The 21,241-nt window shown below is 41.5% G+C and overlaps 1 protein-coding gene across 3 annotated transcripts in view; it reads left to right on the forward strand.

Annotated features, from left to right (window-relative positions):
- The window catches only part of zc3h3 (zinc finger CCCH-type containing 3), a 72,277-nt gene that overhangs the window by 4,995 nt on the left and 46,041 nt on the right, over positions 1 to 21,241 (forward strand). For all 3 annotated transcript variants that reach the window (XM_006803627.2, XM_006803628.2, XM_087831180.1), the window contains exon 3: positions 101 to 270. In XM_006803627.2, coding sequence (XP_006803690.2) covers positions 101 to 270 — 170 coding nt within the window. The remainder of the gene's footprint in view (positions 1 to 100; positions 271 to 21,241) is intronic.

The raw sequence follows: 21,241 nt of genomic DNA on the forward strand, positions 1-21,241 counted from the left end.
CTCAGAGTTCATTAACTCAGAGTTTAAGATTTCTTATGTTTAATAGTTTTTTACTCCTTCTGACTGTGCTGTGTGTCTGCCTGCTGTATTGTGACCACAGTGGCAGTGGATCAGAGAAGGTGAGCCCACCAGCTGTGAAGCACTCTCCCCAGGGCAGAATCTATACTTTGGCCAGGACTCCCACAGGAGTTAGGAGGACACCCACCAGGGAGCTTGTGTCGTTTGGTAGACACAAGTTGAGGCGGCTTTCCCCTGTCTCATCAAAGACAAGTAAGAAGCACACACTACAGACCAAAGTAGAAAGTTGTTATTTTGCTCTGCTGTAAAGTATTCTATGACTAATTGCTGACGTGTCAACCATACATGGATGTTTACGCAGAAAATCCTAGAGCTGTGGGTGATAAATCTTCTTTTAAACACGTGTCCTCACCCATTATTTGGTTGAGAGCAGTAATATTCTACAACCATTTGGTGGTGCTGTAACAACTCTAAGCCGCAAAGTCACCAGCTGCATATCAAGCAAGCATACCTGTTTTGCTTCCTGGAGTTATTTATTATGCTTATGTTTTGTGTGGACTTTGGTCATGGTTAGGCATATGCTTAGTTTTAGAAAAACATGGAAAAATAGGGAAAGATGTAATTTATATGAAGATATAATAACAGGATAGAGTACAAATAGAAATGCATTATGTACTGCTGTCTACCACACCTGCAAGAAAAACAAACATACACGACCTCCAACACAAAAATTTGAAAATGCTGATTTATATATCTGTGTAATCTTCTTGTGGGGTGTGTGATTGTGAGAGTGAGAGAAAGAGAGTGTGGAGTGTAAATTTGTATGGGTCTTTGCCACAAAATGTACTTGAAAATGAGGGTGGGAAGCCGCAATAACGTCTCCCAGGAGTCAGAGGCAGGCAGAGATGGATCCTGGAGAACTGGGCTATTTGCCCCCTCGAGAGTACTGAAGACCTAAGGCCACACAGGCCAGAGAAGGAGGCTGCCCATAGATGGGGTGCCCACGGCCAAGAGGTGGGAGTCCCAGAAGACAAGAGGCGATGAGCAGTCGACCTCGCTAGAATTCTCACCCAGGACACGGCAGACCTCCCCTCAGACAGGGAAGAAGTCCAAGCCACCCCAGACCACCAAGAGAGTGGGTCCATACCAGAACATCCTGTCAAGCATCCTGGAACCAACTAGTACCCTCATCCCAGGAAGGGGGAGCTGATCCCCTCCCTCTATGACCATGTCCTACAAGGCCAAGGATCAGCAAGCCCCAGACCCAGGCCCAGCCATCCACGCATCCACCCTTCCACCCATTAATGATACACAGAGATACAGAATCAACATATTGATCAACATAGAAGTGTCACAAACTGCAGACAGTCCCCAGACATCCATGCTTGAAGGCCAGCATGTGAGGTGAAATTAGCATGTTTATACCCTGCTGCTGCAAAAAGAAAAAGATTTGTGGTCTCTACAGCTAATTTGCCCTTCTGTTAGACAGAGGGTGATTTAATTATTTATTTTTATTACAACTCACCTCTTTGTGACTGTACAATGTAGTAGTGCCTGAGCCAGGAAGGGTATCCGGTTCAAAAATCTGCTAAATCAAATATGCAGAGACACTTGGTGTAATGACCCCCTGTGAAGCAGGGAGGAGCATTTTGTTAAGGCTCTATGTTGATTGACTGATTAATCAACCAGGGCTTGATAGCAGTAATAGCAGCGGTAATTTACAGAGGTGGAGGCAGGCAGCACCACTGATTGGCTGATTAATCAGTCAATCAAGGTAGGTGTCTGTGCCTCGCACCAGTGCACTTCATGACTTGGCTCATCACCTTGGCAATCCATGTTCCTGTCTAAACTTTGTCACTGCTGTCTCCGAAAACACAACATCATGGTGGTGGCTACATCTATAAATTGTATATAGTATGTCACATTTATTGTTAATAGCCAGTCTTTCCATGGTTCATTTTGAGAACCTGTCAGTAGCTAACCACAGAGCAGGTGCTCCAGAGGTTCTAACAGTAGGAGGAAAACATCAGTTTATCATGTTTGCATCGTTGATATGTAGGATAATAGAAAAAATGGGCAAAACCAAGCTTCTTTCTGCTTGCTGTTTTAGTTTTTGTTCAGCGTGCTTCTAATTGATCCAGTGTGAACACAATGCATACTCTACCAGCCAGTGTCTGCTTTGTAATGTACGTAGAACTGGTACAAAGCTGCTAGTTAATTGAAGCCATGTCCAGCAGAGGGCAGCAGTTTCCATCCATGTCATCCTTGTAGGGGCTTTGTGTTGCAAGCTGTCACAGGGAGGTGTACAGGCAGACTATAAGAGGAGGGGGGGTGGGTTAATTGATTGCCCAATTCAGCGGTGATGGCGAACAAGTGCCGATAGCGGGTAATTTGCAGAGGTGGAGGCAGGCAGCACCACTGCTATCAAGCCCTGGCACCACTCTCCTTCCAGTAGATAAAAAGGAGCTAATGCATAATTATCCTTTTGCAAATTGGATTGTTTTAACGAACTGTAGAATATAGGCCTAACCTGATGGAAAGCAATCATTGTTTTTACAGCCCCAACCCCGCTCTCCCTCCATTCCCCCCTTCCTGCTTCCACTTGCCCCTCGAACCCTCCGGTCATTTTGTGTGTACCCTACACGGCTCATGGCCATCTTCGTGTAATCTCCCATACTCAATGGAGTCAGAAGACATTAGAAAAACCATCACTATTAACATTAGGCTTTATTCGTCCCCATGGCTCTGCATCTTAAACTCTGTTCCTCTTTTTCTGATGCTTTAACACAACTTCATGCTCTTATTCCCACACCTCCTAAATCATTTAGTCTTTTCCTTATCTTCATCTTTGCCCTCAGTTTTTTATATCATGTGATACAACAACAGGAACACATGCATCTCTAATTAAAGATGGACATTAGAGACAGAGGAAAGGTGGAATGTGGATGAGTGTGGAAGAAGATTGAGTGAGGAATGCTGCTCTTAGCCGTCTGTGCTTCTGATAAGAGCTGCTAATAAAGCGCAAATTGAATTACTAATGATGGGAAGCACATTCCCTATAGATGAGCCTGTTTAAAACCGACCTCATGACCACTCACACATGCATGATAATATACTCGCAAACAATGTTTCTTAATTTCCTGCTCGGTATGCTAGTTTCAGCTTCCTGTCCACGTTCAGGGGACCGTGTTTTCTGAGGTGCTTGGTTATCTGAGGTTTAATTTAAAGAGGGCATAAACCTAAGTAAGCAGTTAGGACTGTAATGAATTGAGAGGTGTGTGTATGTGTGTGCTTGCATGCAGTCAGAGACAGCCATGTAGCCCAGATAATCTAATAAAGCAGATAAATGTCAGGAGCGGACAGAACACAGAGAGGAAGAGTGCTGAGGCGTGCGTCTTCAGGCCCCATGTGACAGGCTTCTGGAGCGCTTTTGGTCTCTATCTCACTCCAGTTTCTTCCCTCTCTCACCATCTCTCATCCAGTCTTGCTCAGTCGTTCCCCTCGTTTTGGCTGTCTTCACTGCTCTTTTAAAATACCTTGTGATTTTATTTTATTTTTTTAAATCCCAGCGCAGTGCATCATTTTTGCAGACTACAGGCTTTTTAGGTCTGAACTGTCCAATAAAGCCTTGAGTAAATGAAACTTTTGAACTTAAATTTTCTAAAATTAAAACGACACTTTTACTTTTTTAAAACAAAAACAAAATGACTGTTCCTCCCAGTCCACACACAATTCACTTCAAGCAAACACATAAAGAAATCTTCATAAATACAAAATGTTCAATGGTAATTGTCCTTGTGGAAGGTTTGAACGGAGGTTTGCCTGATCTAGTGTGATCTAACTTTCTTTTTTTTTTGTTCCAAAACGGGACCATTAACTTTTGGGCAGGTTTATTAATGTTCATTTTAGTTGTTCATCCTTTTACAAACTAAGTAGAAACAGCTTCAGTTCTAATGAGAAAATAAGCAATATTCTACATCACTGTGAACGCTTCCCAAAATGTTGCAATCTGCCACATCCAGTGAAAAGGTGTGCTTTTAACCTCTGTGCATTTAGTGACACAAATGTTTTTGTTGTATGCAACAATTGGGTGCTTTTGTGTACAGAGTGGGTTTTGCTGCTTTCTTATTAAAACGCTCAACTATTTTCCTGAAGTATTCCCTACTCACTGTATTTATTGGACATGTTGGACAAACAGAATGTGATTGGGTTAATGATTTCAGTGTGTCTTTGTGAGCCGGATGGATATACAGCCATGCGCTCCAGCCTTGATCTCATAGATGACTAAGCTGGATTTTTTTGATGATTCACGTTACAAGGTTCTTCTTAGCCTTCATGGTTTTCCTGCAGTTTGTGGTGCATTTTCAAGTGGTTGAACAAGTTAGTTGTTATTTCACGATACACGCAGAATTCCACACTTATCTTCACATATAATTTCTTCTTGGTTAGCGCCATTTGAGCTAAATCTTAAGTATTTCCAGACCCATGCTGTCAGATTGGTGACATGTTTGTGTGTTGTAATTGGAATGTTACAATCAATCAATCTTACATGCCTCTTTTGCTCTCTCACACAACATAGAGGCCATTATCGCCGCAAAAGAATCCTCCTTTCACACCCCCTGCTCCTGCAGGGATCCAGTTACTGTGCCAACACTGATGCCATTTATTTTGTCCATAAATAACATGCACAGCTGCATTGATACCCTGCTTTCTTGGACCTTTTCTACTTTATGCATACATCTCATTTCATTTACTTTATGTGGACACATGCAAACAGAAAGTATTAAAGTTCCTCAAAGAGATGCTCAGCCCTTGAAGAGTAGAGCACGACTGATCCATTCTATCCAGGTATAATCTCTTCATTGGCAGTGTGTTTGGGGAAATGTGGGTGGGAAATGCTTTCCAAGTGGTATTGCATGGTGGATAAAAAATCTGATGCTACATATCTGTATTCATAACTCATCAGTTAGTTAGCTAAAATATAGTCCCAGACCATGACAGAGCCTCCACCATGTTTTGCAGGTGGCCGTAGATGGTCACTGTTGTGCCTCTCCCCAGACCTGTTCTGTATGTCATACTGACATACTGTCATACTGACAATGATTTGAACCAACAATATCAAATCTGGACTCCTTGCTCCATAAGACCTGTTGCCACTGAGCTTTAGTATAGTTCTTGCGTAATTTGGCACACATTTTTCCCTGTTTCCCTTTCTTAAGATTAAGTTAAAGGGCTGTCTCTCTTCGTAAGGACATGACTTCCAGATACTGTTAATATGTTGTAGATAGTTCTTTAGGCCTCTGCTTGTTTGGGTTTCAGTTAATATGTCTTTGAAATTCACCTTGGTGGTGCAAAATTCCTATTTTATAGCTATTAAAATACATTATGTTTGACATTTTCTGTTCCTTCTGTTTTTAGAATTGTCTGTTATGTGTATACACGATATTGGTTCTTCCGTCTGTGTGATGTATTCCAACGAAGTTGAAACTAGGTAGTCTGCAAGGAAAACACCAGACTGATTGGTCTGGTGTTTTTCTTGCTGTGCTACAAACAAGCTAGAAGACCACCCTAACCAGGTAGAGATGTGGTTCATGGGCGAGTTGGGAGATTCAATACAGGGACTGATTGCACTGCTTAGTTATTTATCATGTACAGTGGGGCAAAAAAGTATTTAGTCAGCCACCGATTGTGCAAGTTCCCCCACTTAAAATGATGACAGAGGTCAGTAATTTGCACCAGAGGTACACTTCAACTGTGAGAGACAGAATGTGAAAAAAAAAATCCATGAATTCACATGGTAGGATTTGTAAAGAATTTATTCGTAAATCAGGGTGGAAAATAAGTATTTGGTCAATAACAAAAATACAACTCAATACTTTGTAACATAACCTTTGTTGGCAATAACAGAGGTCAAACGTTTACTATAGGTCTTTACCAGGTTTGCACACACAGTAGCTGGTATTTTGGCCCATTCCTCCATGCAGATCTTCTCAAGAGCAGTGATGTTTTGGGGCTGTCGCCGAGCAACACGGACTTTCAACTCCCGCCACAGATTTTCTATGGGGTTGAGGTCTGGAGACTGGCTAGGCCACTCCAGGACTTTCAAATGCTTCTTATGGAGCCACTCCTTTGTTGCCCGGGCGGTGTGTTTTGGATCATTGTCATGTTGGAAGACCCAGCCTCGTTTCATCTTCAAAGTTCTCACTGATGGAAGGAGGTTTTGGCTCAAAATCTCACGATACTTGGCCCCATTCATTCTGTCCTTAACACGGATCAGTCGTCCTGTCCCCTTGGCAGAAAAACAGCCCCATAGCATGATGTTTCCACCCCCATGCTTCACAGTAGGTATGGTGTTCTTGGGATGCAACTCAGTATTCTTCTTCCTCCAAACACGACGAGTTGAGTTTATACCAAAAAGTTCTACTTTGGTTTCATCTGACCACATGACATTCTCCCAATCCTCTGCTGTATCATCCATGTGCTCTCTGGCAAACTTCAGACGGGCCTGGACGTGCACTGGCTTCAGCAGCGGAACACGTCTGGCACTGCGGGATTTGATTCCCTGCCGTTGTAGTGTGTTACTGATGGTGACCTTTGTTACTTTGGTCCCAGCTCTCTGCAGGTCATTCACCAGGTCCCCCCGTGTGGTTCTGGGATCTTTGCTCACCGTTCTCATGATCATTTTGACCCCACGGGATGAGATCTTGCGTGGAGCCCCAGATCGAAGGAGATTATCAGTGGTCTTGTATGTCTTCCATTTTCTGATGATTGCTCCCACAGTTGATTTTTTCACACCAAGCTGCTTGCCTATTGTAGATTCACTCTTCCCAGTCTGGTGCAGGTCTACAATTCTTTTCCTGGTGTCCTTCGAAAGCTCTTTGGTCTTGGCCATGGCAGAGTTTGGAGTCTGACTGGTTGAGGCTGTGGACAGGTGTCTTTTATACAGATGATGAGGTCAAACAGGTGCCATTCATACAGGTAACGAGTGGGGGACAGAAAAGCTTCTTACAGAAGACGTTACAGGTCTGTGAGAGCCAGGGATTTTCCTTGTTTGAGGTGACCAAATACTTATTTTCCACCCTGATTTACGAATAAATTCTTTACAAATCCTACCATGTGAATTCATGGATTTTTTTTTCACATTCTGTCTCTCACAGTTGAAGTGTACCTCTGGTGCAAATTACTGACCTCTGTCATCATTTTAAGTGGGGGAACTTGCACAATCGGTGGCTGACTAAATACTTTTTTGCCCCACTGTACTTAGCAAAGTAATTAGCAAATAAAATATATGCAGAGAATAAATTTAATGATCACCAAGCCCTCCATCGTATGTTGCTGAAGTACTCCACTTCTTTTTGATTAAAACTACACAGTAATCACACAAATATAGAAACCTTTTTGGGTCCTGACACATGTACACGCTATCTGCCTGTCTTTTTCTTTTTTAAACCTTGTTTATTTTTGCTTGTTTATTTGCATCACTCTCTGGTTCACACGTGCTCCAGTTTCTCCCACTTTTCCTTCACACCATGGCCACTTGTCCTGCGGTCTTCTCACACTGACTCACTTTCCTGCATTTGCACACACAGCAGCAGCTTATAGAGGGCAAGAGATCACCGCTTGTTTGGAACTGAAAGCTGTGTGCTCACTGTCACTCCATATAACATGTAAAGTAACATGTGTTTTGCACACTGATGTTTCTCTGAACTTTATTCTTTAAATGATTTTAATAGTTTGTGTGTGTTTATGTGTGTGCATTGTTGTGTAGGTCCCTCCAAACAGCTGCCTACATACCGTTCTCTAAATGCCATTTCCCTGTGCTCCCGTAGTATTATCAGTTGGTCCAAAGTATGGACATTAAACTAATGTGTACACACACACACACACACACACACGTGCTCATTCTGCTCATTCCTCTTCACTTTCTCAGGCTCTCTGTGTCAAACAGGTGGACCTCTGTCCTCTTTCTGTCTGTGCTGAACTGTCTGTGGCCTTCTCTCTCTCTCTCTTAATGCCTGTCACCATTTGTCTCACTCACACACATTCTCTGTAAGACATGTGCGCCCACACACACAAACAAAACACATGTCCACAACTGTAATGTTGCCTTAATGATTTAGACACAGGCTCATGCAGTTGTTGCAGACAGAAAAGAAGAATAAACCAACAAGAATGTCAGTGTTACTTCCACGTTTTACATCTGGCTAAACAGAAGTAGTGCCATGAGACCTCTTTGTGGACTTTTGTAACCTTCACACGTTTCTGTGCATAAACATACAAGGCAGAATTGACATCTGCGTCTGCATGCATTTATATATATATATATAGAAGTAGTATAGCTATTCAATTGCATGAATGGTCCAGTTTCTCATGTAAGATTGCATCCTGCACATTACTGGCTTAGTATAGCTCTGTGCCATGGTGCACTGTAACATTTGGCATTTTGATTAACCTCCCAGGGCCCAGAGAGCTGTACATGCCAATGATCTGATCCCTGAACGTACGGTATGCCCACATGAGTAACTTCACCCTAACTGTGCTGTAAGGCCTCTCCTTCTCCCCTCTCTTGGACTCTCATCAAACTGTCAGCTGGTAATAATTAAAATTTTCACTCATTTGAGTTTAACATGCCTCTCTGGCCTTCTTGAGGACACTGACAGGGTTGAGAATACTTGGTCTTTGCTAAACGTGCTAAATGACAACAGATTCAAATTGCTTAAGGCACGCTCCAGATAATCCAATCATTCAATCAATATTCTGTTATTATTTATATTTTTTATAACAAGTTCTAAGATTATTTATGTGGTGTTGTGAAGGGGTGTCTTATTTTTTGTCAGGTGGGGTGGTGGGGGCGCAGTGGGTGTTGAAAAGTGTCATCAATGCTACCAAGTCCAGAAACTTTATCCTGAGATGATTGCGACTCCTTTCCAGTTAAGGAGGTAAATGTTTTCTTGGTATCCAGAGGAGTGGCCCATGTGCTGGGCTGTCTGAATAAATCACAAACCCAACAGGAGGCACACAGCGCACTGCTAATTATTTGAGAACACGTGGCAGGCTATATGGGTGTCGCTTATTGGTAAATGGGTTGGCTGGACCAGTGGGTGTTGCCATATTTAGCTATGACAGTATAGACTTAAAATCCTGCCAATAGTAATGTGTACTAGTAATAGTAATTGTGACAATGATAATAATAATGATGTAATTATAACAATGGTGGCAGTAACTAAATAGTCGATACATTAGCAGGAATATTTAAATGTAAGGACAGATTTTCAGGAAAACTTTACCAGATGTGCAAAATAGAAACAGATTTTTGAAATTGTCCTGTGTATAGAATTGGATTCATGTACTTTTGGAAGGATTAAAATTAGACATTTGTCATTATATTTTCACAAATACATTTGACACTCAAATGAGAAAAATAAGGAGATAACATCTCGATGCTGTCAGGAAAATATCACAAACTGATCTAGATATTCGTCTTGGATGGTTTAGAGGGAAAATTTCAGCACTGTTTTTTTTTTCTTTATTATTTACCATTTAAAATTTCCAAGGGACTACTTCAGGGTTTCAGCCAGTATGCTACAAACCTAAGAGGCCTGATTGGCCCACATGGATGCATTTTGTTCAAATTAATGGCCCGGAAAACTGTTTTTATTTCCCAACCAACACACTGGCCAACCACAACATTAAACCACCATCCAAATATTGTGTAGGTTCCCATCCTGCCAAAATAGTTTTGACCATCCTGACATGGACACGGGACCTCTGAGAGGATCTTTTAGTGTCTGCCACATGGATGTTGGGTAAAATGCTTTGGCTCCTGCTGGTTGCAGGTTAGAGGTTCTTTGGATCAGACTTGTTCCAGTGCATCCCGTGGACGCTGCATCAGAATCCTTGAGCCCTTTCCAGGAGAACTTTACATTGAAAAGATCAATGTTATTTCCTCCACCATTCAGGGGTTTGTGTTCTGGCTGCTAATTGTTTCACAGCTATCATTACAAATCAGCATTTGGATGTACTTCTCACTTTAATACTTTAAAATATCTGAATTTGTCATGCCATTCTTAAAAACAAAAACAAAGAGTGAAACCAGCACTCCGGCAAGAAAAATCCATTCATTATCAGAATACTGAAATACTGCAACATAGTTTGCAGACTCTTATAACAAATACTAAATAAAACAAACTGACAGAAGTAACTAGGTCTCCATTCATTCTTTAACTTCAACTGATTAATCAGTCGGAGTTATTCCTGTGCAGTTAGGGGTGCTGTTGTGTTACATAAAGATGTGTTTGTCATTGTAACAGGGAGGGGAAAGTCTGGGGCCGTTAAGAGCTGCTCCATAAATCTTCACCTTTTGTTAGTTGGTAAAGTTGGCCAGCCACTTGCCCTGCTGTACCCTGACCCTATGACAGTAACATTATCCGGCCCCGGTCCCCTCCATATGTCTGCACACACTGACGCATTGCCTCAGTAAGTGCAGGAGGTTTGCTTGGGAGGACGAGAAAAGATTCTGAAGTGTGCTTGGCACGTTATGTCCACCAACTCAGACACAGTATTAGCAGATGTAAGCGCACAGCAAAAAAAAAAAAAAAACAACCCAATGTTAAACAAACATTATGTTGCTAATTTTAGACTTTCTGCAATGTTTTATCATGATATTCTCTACTGGATCAAACTTGGCAGTTATATTTTATCTTGTACTCTGCAGAACTTTTCATTTAATCAGGATGTAGTCCACACGAGATAGCTTAAAATGGGGTTTCCACTGGATAAAAACAACAGAAAAGATGCTTTGAAATCCAAGGAACTAGTTAGGGCCTTGTCCCCTGATTTGAAGCAGGGGCACAAGTTCTGGGGACTGTGGGGACTTCTTTCGCCACCCAGGTTTTCTTATTAGAAGAGACTCAGATCCATTTACTCACAGTGAAATTACCAGCACAGGTCAAGATGTAGCACAAGGCTATCTGTGTGACTTCCTCTAAGTCCCAATGTACAAATAAATCTAATTATTTGGTGCAAAGCAGTGTTGTAGTGTCGCGAGAGCTCACTCGGCCCAGGTTTTAATAGTCAATTTAATTCATTTAATTTTTTTTTGTGTGTAGTGCCAGATGACAACAACAGTCGCCTCAAGACGCTCTATATTGTAAGGTAAAGACCATACAAGATCTTGAAGATCAGCCTTGTTTTTGTGCTGAGGGAGGTGTAAGCAGGGACAGGGATCGGGGGGGGGGCAACTGTGTAGGAATGCTTAATGCTTGAATAAACATGGCTGAGTGTGTTACTTTTCCTTGTAGTACATACCAAATGATGGTTGATTGGTAGTATTGTTTCAATGCCTGAGGAAAGTCCAGCTTTGTTCTTAGTGTGTTGTTTCACCCAGCTCTGGTTTGGCCCCCAGTCTTTTCACTACCAACTAGATGCATGATTCCCACACTGTGTGAATCAGCAGTGTTGTACTGTGCAATAGTATCATTCTAAGTTACAAATCTTTGATGGAACTATATCCGAGTGTCAGCCCATAAAGGCTTGCACATGAAAACTGAGGTAATCCTAATCAAGGCTGGAGTATTTCTGTGTGGAGTTTGCATGTTCTACTTGTGCTTGCATGAGCTCTGTGGGTTCTCTACGGCTGTCTTCCTCCCACAGTCCAAAGGAAGGTTAGGCTAATTTGCGAGTTGTAAATCTAAGTGTGAATGGGACACAGAATCTGTCTCTGTGTTTGCCCTGTGACAACCCAACAACCTGTCCACCATGTGTTCCCCCTCTCGACCTGTGCCAACTGGGATAGGCTTCTGCTGTCACAGAGGGATAAGCATAAGAAATGGATAGATGAATGTCATATTTAGTAGATTGTCAGCTCTGGGTATCAAATGTTCTAAAACCTGGTATCATTTTATTTCTTTACATTATAGTCTACTAGTTTTAGACTTTTTATTCAGACATAATAATTACAAAATATTTTAGGCATTTAACATTAGGAGAGGTTCTAGTGTTGGACCAGTAACAGTGAAATTTTCTGTTGAACCTGTTACTGCAACTACCATCTAAATTCTTATAGGCACTATCACTGCAGGGGTTAACCACATCTTTTACTTCATTTATCTACTTATTTCTATTTCTCTACTTCTCGCTACCCTATAGTGGAGTAAAGCTGTTTCCCATATTGATGGGGCTTGACTGTATGTCTTAGTAGGCTGGTAGAGCTAAGTAGAGATTTAGATCTTCTTCTTCTTCTTCTTTTTTAAACACTTTCATCCATATGCCCTTCTCAAATCTGTCTGCTCTACCTGAGTCTCCGTACAAGACTCAGAGCTAAGCATCGGGTTCTCAAGTTCAGGGTCCAAGCTGAGGAGAAACCTGACCCCTCATCTTGAAGATGTCTTTTTTTTCTCCTTCATCCAAGCTTTCCAACTTTCCATTTCTATCCACCTACTGGCCTGGACATCTGAACCCCTGCAAATCTATTCTCGTCTGAGTGAGGTATTCACTGGCCCTCTACCGTCTACCCCACCAGTACCTAATGCTCTTTTTCTGTCCATTTAAATATCCACATTACTCTCTCTCTTCACCTACCTTTTGATCAGTTTTTGTTGTCTTTTTTAATTTCACCAGTGCTGCTTTGTCTGATGGATAGATTGAGGGGCTGAACTGAAACTCAGTTCTAATGATGTAATCTGCCAAATGTAACCCTAACCCTGCTCAAACAATTAGGGGAACATTTGAATCACACATCAGATAGTAATGAATGAATCATAAAAGTTGAAAATGTTGATAAACTTTGTGTGGAGAATAAAATTACTTAATGGCTATTACACACCAAAAACATTAACCCTTTGGATGGCTAGATTCAAAGTGACACTGCAAGTCAAAATTTACCATTAAACTCACAGGCTGATCCAACTTGAATCATAATGTGGCTCGTGCATTCCTTAATGCATCTGGCCATGCTCCTGATGAGATGGCAGATGGTGTCCTAGGAGATCTCCTATCAGGGCATCAATAAGCTCATAGGCAGCCTGTGGTGCTATTTCTCAGTGTTAGCCTTGAGGTAATTCAGTTCAGTTTTTTTATAATATATAGGACCAAATCACAAGAGTTACCTCAAGGTGCTTAAACACTGCTTAGCTGTGCACTCACACACAATGTTTCAGAGGTTCTGAATTGATTTCAAGTCTGGAGAAAGTGATGGCCACTCAGTTGCATCAATGCCTGTCATCCTGGAACAATTTACATACTTATCATCCTGCACCTGGAGCACCCAGGGTCCAGTGCACCAGCATATGTTCTGACAATGGGTTTGAGGATATTGGCCATGTACTTAACAACAGTCAGGGCAGTGTTAGCTAACATTCTTTCACATCTGTCATGTATGGTCAGTGTGAACCACTGTCTCAATAGAATAGGGTGCCAGTGGTGGACCTGGCAGGTTTGTTCCTTTTTCTTTTTCTGGCAGGGGCCAATCAACATGCATGATGGTGAGTGCACTGGTGCAATTGAAGGGTGTTGGGTTCTGTGCCACCATCATGGAGTCTGAGTCTATCAGTTTGGTCAGAAGTAGTCTACTGAATTCCTGGCAGTGCTCCTCCTTGTCCTCCTTGCGTAAAGTAGCAGACACAGGTCCTTCTGCTGAGTTGAGGTCCTTCTGTCGTCTTGAGCTCTGCTTGTTTAACAGCCTGCTTCCTGGTATCTCCTCCTTACTCTTGCGAGTGTGCTGGGAGGAACTGCAAACATGTGAGGGGTTTGTTGGACTACCTGTGCGAGCTGAAGGGGCAGTAACATCTCATGTTACCAGACTAAACCGAAACTAGAGAAAAATCAGTCAGGATGGGTAGGGAAGAGATCAATGGTCTGAGGTACCAGTACTATCAATTTCTGTGTACCCATTGCTGTTCCCGTCCTCCTCCCACAGTCTGGGATGTGGTTTGGTATTTAATAATAGATGATTGTTTTGTGTTTGTCAGTTGCTACACTCTTGTTAAAGTCCTTTAAGATAACTGCTAGGCATGTATTGATTAGCCATGCCTGGGTTGATTGTTTTTATAGCCTCAGAAGACACTGCATTCCCCTCCATCACCACCTTCACATACTTCTTCAGTAACTCATCAAGAGTCCCCTACTCTCTGTGTGTTTGAATAATTAATGCTTAAACTCTTTAATTAGGGAGATTTGCTCTGAACAGATGCAATGTAATTAAGTCTTCAACTCTATGTGTGGCTGGGGTGAAATTTATTTGGTTTTATCTGTTTTTCTTGCCCTATACAAACTGAAGACACAATAAAATATGACTTATCATGTCCTGCTTGTTAAAACGGCTCAGATGATTTCCAGTATGTGTTCAGCTTTGGTTTGACTCTCATTGTGTTGGCATTCGTGGTAGTGAACGTGCAACTGCTCTGGTATGGTAACTCTGGTAGCTGTAATGGGTGGAGAGACTATGAGCTCCGAGTGTGATATTAATAACCGGCACTACACGCCAGAACAAGGATGAAAGATTTGTTAATCATCATTAGTGTAGTAATGACAGCACTCTGACCCTGCATTCTAATGCTAAATGTTTCATTATTCACCATGCATGTTTTCTTCCTTGTCACCTTTATAAGGGGATGTTGTTTAAGGTATTGTGCTGCCACTAACACACCAACACTGGATGTATGTGGCATTTTATTTTGACCACTGAACAATGTAATTAACACAGTGTGTGTACAGATGGTGTTTAACTTAAGGTTGTGGTTAAGGATGTGATCAGTTTTAACAGTTTAACAGTCTAATTTCATACTTGTCAACTAGTCAGACATTTGGTTTTAATTTTGTGTTTTCCTCATGTTAAACTGGTTACCAAATTAGTTCCCAGGACTATCATGGGTAAATGCTACAAAATGCCTCGTTCAGTTTTACAGTACAATTTCTAGTATTATTTTTATCTTTGTAACATTTTCAACTTGAAAGATTTTTTCAATCATTTCTTTAATTCAATCTTTTATTTAATTGTTACACAGCTACTGATGCTGCACTTGTAATTTGATAAATTAATTTCACTGTTGCATAGCAGGAAAAAAATAAAATTCTCTGTAAATATAATAATTTGATGACGTGTTGATGATTAGTTGGTCTGCTCCAAATATGAAATCTGGCTGGTGGTGGGTTATCAGCTGTAGTGTGCTGGCAGTGATGCTGGTTTGACTGGTCAGTGGAAGGCAGCTGGCATGGATTCTGTCATGTCTTTTTGGGCCAGCACAGAATTGGTAGGGACCTGCAGAATTTGGGGTCAGTACTATTTATACTCACCTGTGAGTGGATCAGAGTGTACAGCCAGATTGAGGATTCACTCGTACGCACCACCCATACGCTCAACAGTGTCCTCCTTCTGCACTGCTGACAATGAGCTGCAGAGGGGGCTCTGCACATGTGTGCTGCTGCCTCAGCATGTTAAGCAGCTGATGAACTTGTCCCTCACTCAAGCTGAAACTACAACCTCTAACTTCATAGCAAATGTGCTTATGGTTTGGCATCTAAAATCACTGGCAACCATGGCAACCATTATAAGGATCCAACTTGACACTCAACTTTATTAATTTTTAGAAGATCATGACCAAAGAGTATTATTTCTTAATAATTTTCTAACTTTTTTGCCAACACTTAAAACTCATTCTCACAATACTTCTGGTTCAGCTTCCAGCAGTAATGATTTAGTCACAGATTTGTCTCACTCTCATTTGTTTCTCACTGGCAGATGAGAATCCAGAGAGTAGTCTCTTTCTGTTCTCTTCCATGCGAATGGTGGGGGATGACTGCAGCTAGTAAACATTAGGGTGTCGTGGAAGGATGTATAAAATATAGTAGTGGTGTAGGGTTGTGCGACATGACCAAAATCTCATATCCCAATATAAGATATTTATCGTCCTGACAACGATATAAATCACAAAAATGTAACATTTTCTGTAAATTCTGTGAATCTCGGGCAGCTCGACTTGCGTGAAGTGTTTTCAGCTGGGCGTCCTTTACCTGGAGTCGAGTGTTTTAACCGATGCGTGAAACTATACATTTTTAGACATAAGTAGTAACGGCCACCATTTTCTTTGAAAGTTTGAGTCTAAGGTTTAGTTTTCTAGCACCTGACGGCTCTTTTTTTGCTTCTCATCCATAAACTCTCTGCATACTCTTTCACGTGATTCAGTTTATTTTGAAAAGTCTCAACAGGATCTTGAGCTTTATTGTGAAAGTGTTAACTGAAAAACAAACATGCAGATAACGGAGCCACGCAATGGTTTTACCACCATTGTTACTAACGACAACACGTAAAAACAGGCGCTTGTCCGTCCGTACTGTTGTTATATTAAATATAAGAGAAAGAGAGAACTTTAGGAAATTAATATAGGCACTACAGTGACCATCAAAAAGATGAAAACATATTGCTGTAAACTGTTTATTTTACGACACCACGAAACAAACGATAGCGTAATAGGAAACGATAGACGTTTTTATATCGTCATATATATCGTTATATCGAGCAGCCCTATAGCGGTGTGGAATTAACACAGAGCCAGTGTATAAAAGGCTAAGATCTGACCTCCATATCAAGTCTTTTTCAATGGTGTGGGACAAAACTTTTGGTGCTCAAAGCTTCCTGGTTTATTATTTTGGACTGTGTGCTATTGAGTGATCACATTTGAGCATAATTTAATTAAAAGCAGGTAAACAATCACCTGAAGAACAAGAGGTATTGCTTTTTTCTGAAATAAAATCTCAAAGATAACCAGTTAATGTCATGTCATTTTATTACCTTTATTTTAAGCACACACTTGAACAGTGATGGTATTTCCCACACATCTACATTCCGGAGGAAGTACACTTATCGCACTTGCATCGCTTGCAAGTATTTGTGCAAATGTTTCTGAGCTCTGTAAAGGGCTTTTGCTGCTTATTGCTTTTTCTTCTGCAAACATGACTTATCATGTCCATTGTGAGTAATAACTGAGCATTATGATCAGCTGCCTCTCAAGTGAGTCTCTGGCACACAAGCCTGCGACTGTTCTTTCATGCAGTTTCTGATTTGAGTTGCTCTGCATTGCACAGCAGGAGGAGGTCTGCTGGCTCAGGCTGCAGTCCACTACAGAGGAGATGTAAGCCAGCTGTGGCTGGCTGGTTGAAGAGACTAAATGAGAGCAGGCATTGTTTGTATAAGTTAATTTCATTGCAGATGTTCTCCCAGAATGATTTCAATGAATGAATGTTAAAATAAGTTCGTAGAATATCCTCTGGAAACCTGTCCATGTAAACTCTGTCTTTGGAAAACTAAATTATCAGCAAAGGTCTTGTCCAGATATCCACTGGTTATTCTAAAAGAGGCCCAAGAATTGTCCATTGCCCTCAAAGTTAGTACACTAGATCATGTGTTCCTAGATTGTTGAATTCTGAAATAATCTCAAGTCCTTTTTTCCAGTGGAATTCTCATTTTTATAAATGTTTGAGACTTCTTTTTTGCTTACTCACTGTTTAATAATTTCCTCTCACACCCACAAATGGCATCACACGGAAGACATTGCCATTGATGCTCTTGCTTTGCCTTTGGGTATTACTAGGGCTCGAGTTAATGGCTTGAATTAATGCAACTTGTGACCATCATGATCCTCTAGTTACCACACTAAAGTGTGTTTCAGGAAACATGTTTTCAAAAGAGCATTACTGAGACACATCCATCCCATATCCACATGACCTCCTCCCTTTGTCTCTACCTCTTAAACTTTTTAGGATTTTTCAGAATGATGCAGTTGGTGGAGTTACATTTTTAAGACATGATTTTCCTTTATGCCATCACGATGTGTAATTAGACCCAAAGTGTGTCAAACTCTTGATCATTTCAGTCTGAACAAAAGAAAGTGGGCAGGTAAGATGAAATCAACTATTAACTATTAAGTATCTGTGTGAAGAAAAAATGTGCAGGAGGATAATGCATTGTAAATTCAGTTGGGTCAAAGATGGCTTTATTTCAAGTAAGTCTGTACTACTGTGGGTATATTTCATTTGCAGGCCTTATGATCCAAGTAAATAGTTTTATGTATGAAAGCATGTATTGAGTTTCATTGTATTGAAGCTGCATGAAAGCAGGCTGACTTACCCAGAGCATGATAAATTACCAGGCTGGATCATGAATGTTAACACAGAGAAACATTTGTACATTGGCTTTATTAGATAATGCAATTCACTTGTTGTGAAAGTCACAAAAGAAAAGACATGCAGTCTTTTCTTTTTTCTTTTCTTTTATTGTCTTAGGCTTATTCTAGTCAGTCCAAAGAGAGTCAAAGAGAGTCATTTTATTTTCAATACTAAAATCAAATTAAAGCAGTGTCTTTTTCACAGTGGGACACTTTGCTGAGTGTCTGTGGTGGAGAGAAGCGTGACTGTGTGAAAGAGTGCAGTATTGATCTGGGGCAGTTCATTTTCTGCTGTCCCCGGTGAGTTGCTCTGGGGGAAATGGCTAGTTTGTCTCCTGTCATTATAGCTTCAGAGTTAAAGAGGAGTGAAGAAGGAAAAAAAAGGGAGTTGGTGGTAGAAAGCCACTTGACTAAAAGAGAGACAAGCATCATGACCTCATAGACCAGCGTTGCCACAGACAAATCAAACTGCCCTCATTTGAGTCTTAAAATGTTGTGTTTACACAGAGAAAATATGGATTATGTCCTCGTAACTTTGTGTAGATACATGGTATATGTATCTAGATGTGGGGGTAATATTGCGTGGGCTCTCCTGAAGAAGGCAGTATTGATCGTTTACCATTAACTGTCCCCTGCTCCCTTGTGAATTGCTCTGGGGGAAGTGGTTAATTTACCTTGTGTCCAGAGGGCTTCTTCTCACCGTGTGTGTGTGTGTGTGTGTATGTGTGTGTGTGTGTGTGTGTGTGTGTGTGTGTGTGTGTGTGTGTGTGTGTGTCTGTGTCTGTGTGTGCGTGTGTGTGTGTGTGTGTGTGGTTAATTTGTGTCCGGTCTTTGGGTGGCTTAGGTGTTAAATACCTCACTCTGTCTCTGTGGAAGAACACACATATATCATTGATCATCTTGTTCAATGACAGTAATCCTGACCAAATGGCCTCCATTAATAGTATAAACCCCGACATAAACACAGAAAGTAAAGAAAGACCCAAGTAAAGAAAGAATTATTCCTAAATTGTCTGTAAGAAAGATTAATCTCTGTGATGACTGTCCTTAAAATCACAAAGTGCAGAACTGACTTGCAGTGCAGTACTCCCAGTTGCCACCATAAACCTGTATTGGGTATCAAACCTAGCAACCAGCTAGCAACAACCAGTTGATAAGAGAAAATCTGTTTACCCTGACCACTTGGTTGTTGAATGCAGTTGCTGTTAAATTAGTTGCTAAAACCGCAGTCGAGCTGACACAGAAACAGAGTCAATGCCCCTGACATCCACAGGTTGCTAGGGAAATTCCCCAACTGGTTGGCTAATGGTTCAGTCCAGAATAGTTTGCAAGGAAGATGTGGACTTAACTGCAAATATTTGCACTATTATCTAAGGGTTGTAAAACTCATTCAGGTATGGGCGACTGTTTTCAGTCTGCTAGTGACCAAAACAATCACACGGAGATTTCAGTTCAAAATTCTTTGAGTCAGTTAACCTGACAACACCCAGCAATATCCAGCCATTGGCCAATCGGTCAGGAAATAGACAATTTTCCCTAACAACCACATATGTTCTCTAGGCCTTAGTCAGGCCTTAGTCACCTGAAATGTTTTCCAACAGTCTTGAAGGAGTTCCCAGAGATCCTGAGCACTTGTTGACCCTTTTGCCTCACTCTGCGGTCCATCTCATCCCAAATCATCTTGATTGGGTTTAGGTCAGGTGACTGTGGAGGCCAGACCATCTGGTGCAGCACTCCATAATGCCGGGCTCACACTGTGCGATTTTTGGCCCATTTTGAGCCGATTTTTGAGTCGTGCGACCGTTTTGGCGATCGGCCCGATTTTGGCCTTCATCGTGCGTTGTGCATCGTGTAGTATACGTGGGGTAACGAGAAGCGATTAACACCTCACGACCAGCTCCCGATCATCAATCGCTTGGTCGTGAGGGTGTCACCGCAGTTTCTCACACTGCGCACGCGCAAACACAAATGTCAGCGAAAAAGACGGCGCAGCACAGCAGTGCAGCGTGTGATCTGGACACAAGCGATGGAGGCACAACTTGTAGAACTATGGAAAGCTCATCCGAGCCTTTTCGATGTGGCCTCACAAAATTATCACGACCACAACAACCGTAAAAATAGTTGGATAGACATTGCTGCTCAATCACAGCTGCCTGATCAGTGTTTTTCATTAGCAATTTAGCAAAGTTGATGGCGGTGGTGTGCGTGTCTGTGTGAGTGAAAGACAGAGAGGGAGAGCGAGCGACAGAATTTCTGTCATTTTATGGACGCACAGTGTGAGCACTCGGGTCACATCAGAGCATCGGGTCGTATAGTGTGAGACCCTGCATCGTGACCTACGAACTTCTAACCCCTGCGAGTCAATCGTACAGTTTGAGCAGGAGCTGAATCGCGCGACTGAAAAATCGCACAGTTTGAGCCCGGCATTACTCTCCTTCTTTATCAAATAGCCCTTACACAGCCTGGGGGTGTGTTTCGGGTCATTGTCCTGATGGACCAACTAAACACAAACCAGATGGGATGACATGTTGCTGCAGAATGCTGTAGTAGACATGCTGGCTCAGTGTGCCTTCAATTTTGAATAAATCAAACAACACCCCCAGATTTGTTACGAAGGGAGTTCTGGACTTTTCCAGAAGTCCAGTTCTTCTCACCCCCTACAGAGAAGAACGAGGGTCCAAATAGTATAACCTCAGTTTTTTTGTTTTTTATCATTTACATTGAAACATTTAATGTCAACCATGATTTAATGTCATCAAGGCAGTCTGGCAAAACTTTTAAAGAGGTTGTAGAATTCTTTTTAAGAGGAAAGTAGATTTGAGAATCATCTGCATAATAGTGAAATGAGAAATGAGAATATATAAAAAAGTTTTTGTAAAGAAGATGTTGGCAGAGGGAGAAAGCAGATGTTTGTTCCAGAGCAACAGAATGAAGATGCACACTACCCATCAAAAGTTTGGACACACCTTCTCATTGAAGTTTTTTCTTTATTTTTATTACTATCTACATTGTAGATGCATACTGAAGATATTAAATATATGAAGCAAGATATATGGAATTTTGCA

This window comes from Neolamprologus brichardi, chromosome 17 (assembly GCF_056152115.1).
Source record: "Neolamprologus brichardi isolate AB-2024 chromosome 17, ASM5615211v1, whole genome shotgun sequence".
Classification (NCBI taxonomy): domain Eukaryota; kingdom Metazoa; phylum Chordata; class Actinopteri; order Cichliformes; family Cichlidae; genus Neolamprologus; species Neolamprologus brichardi.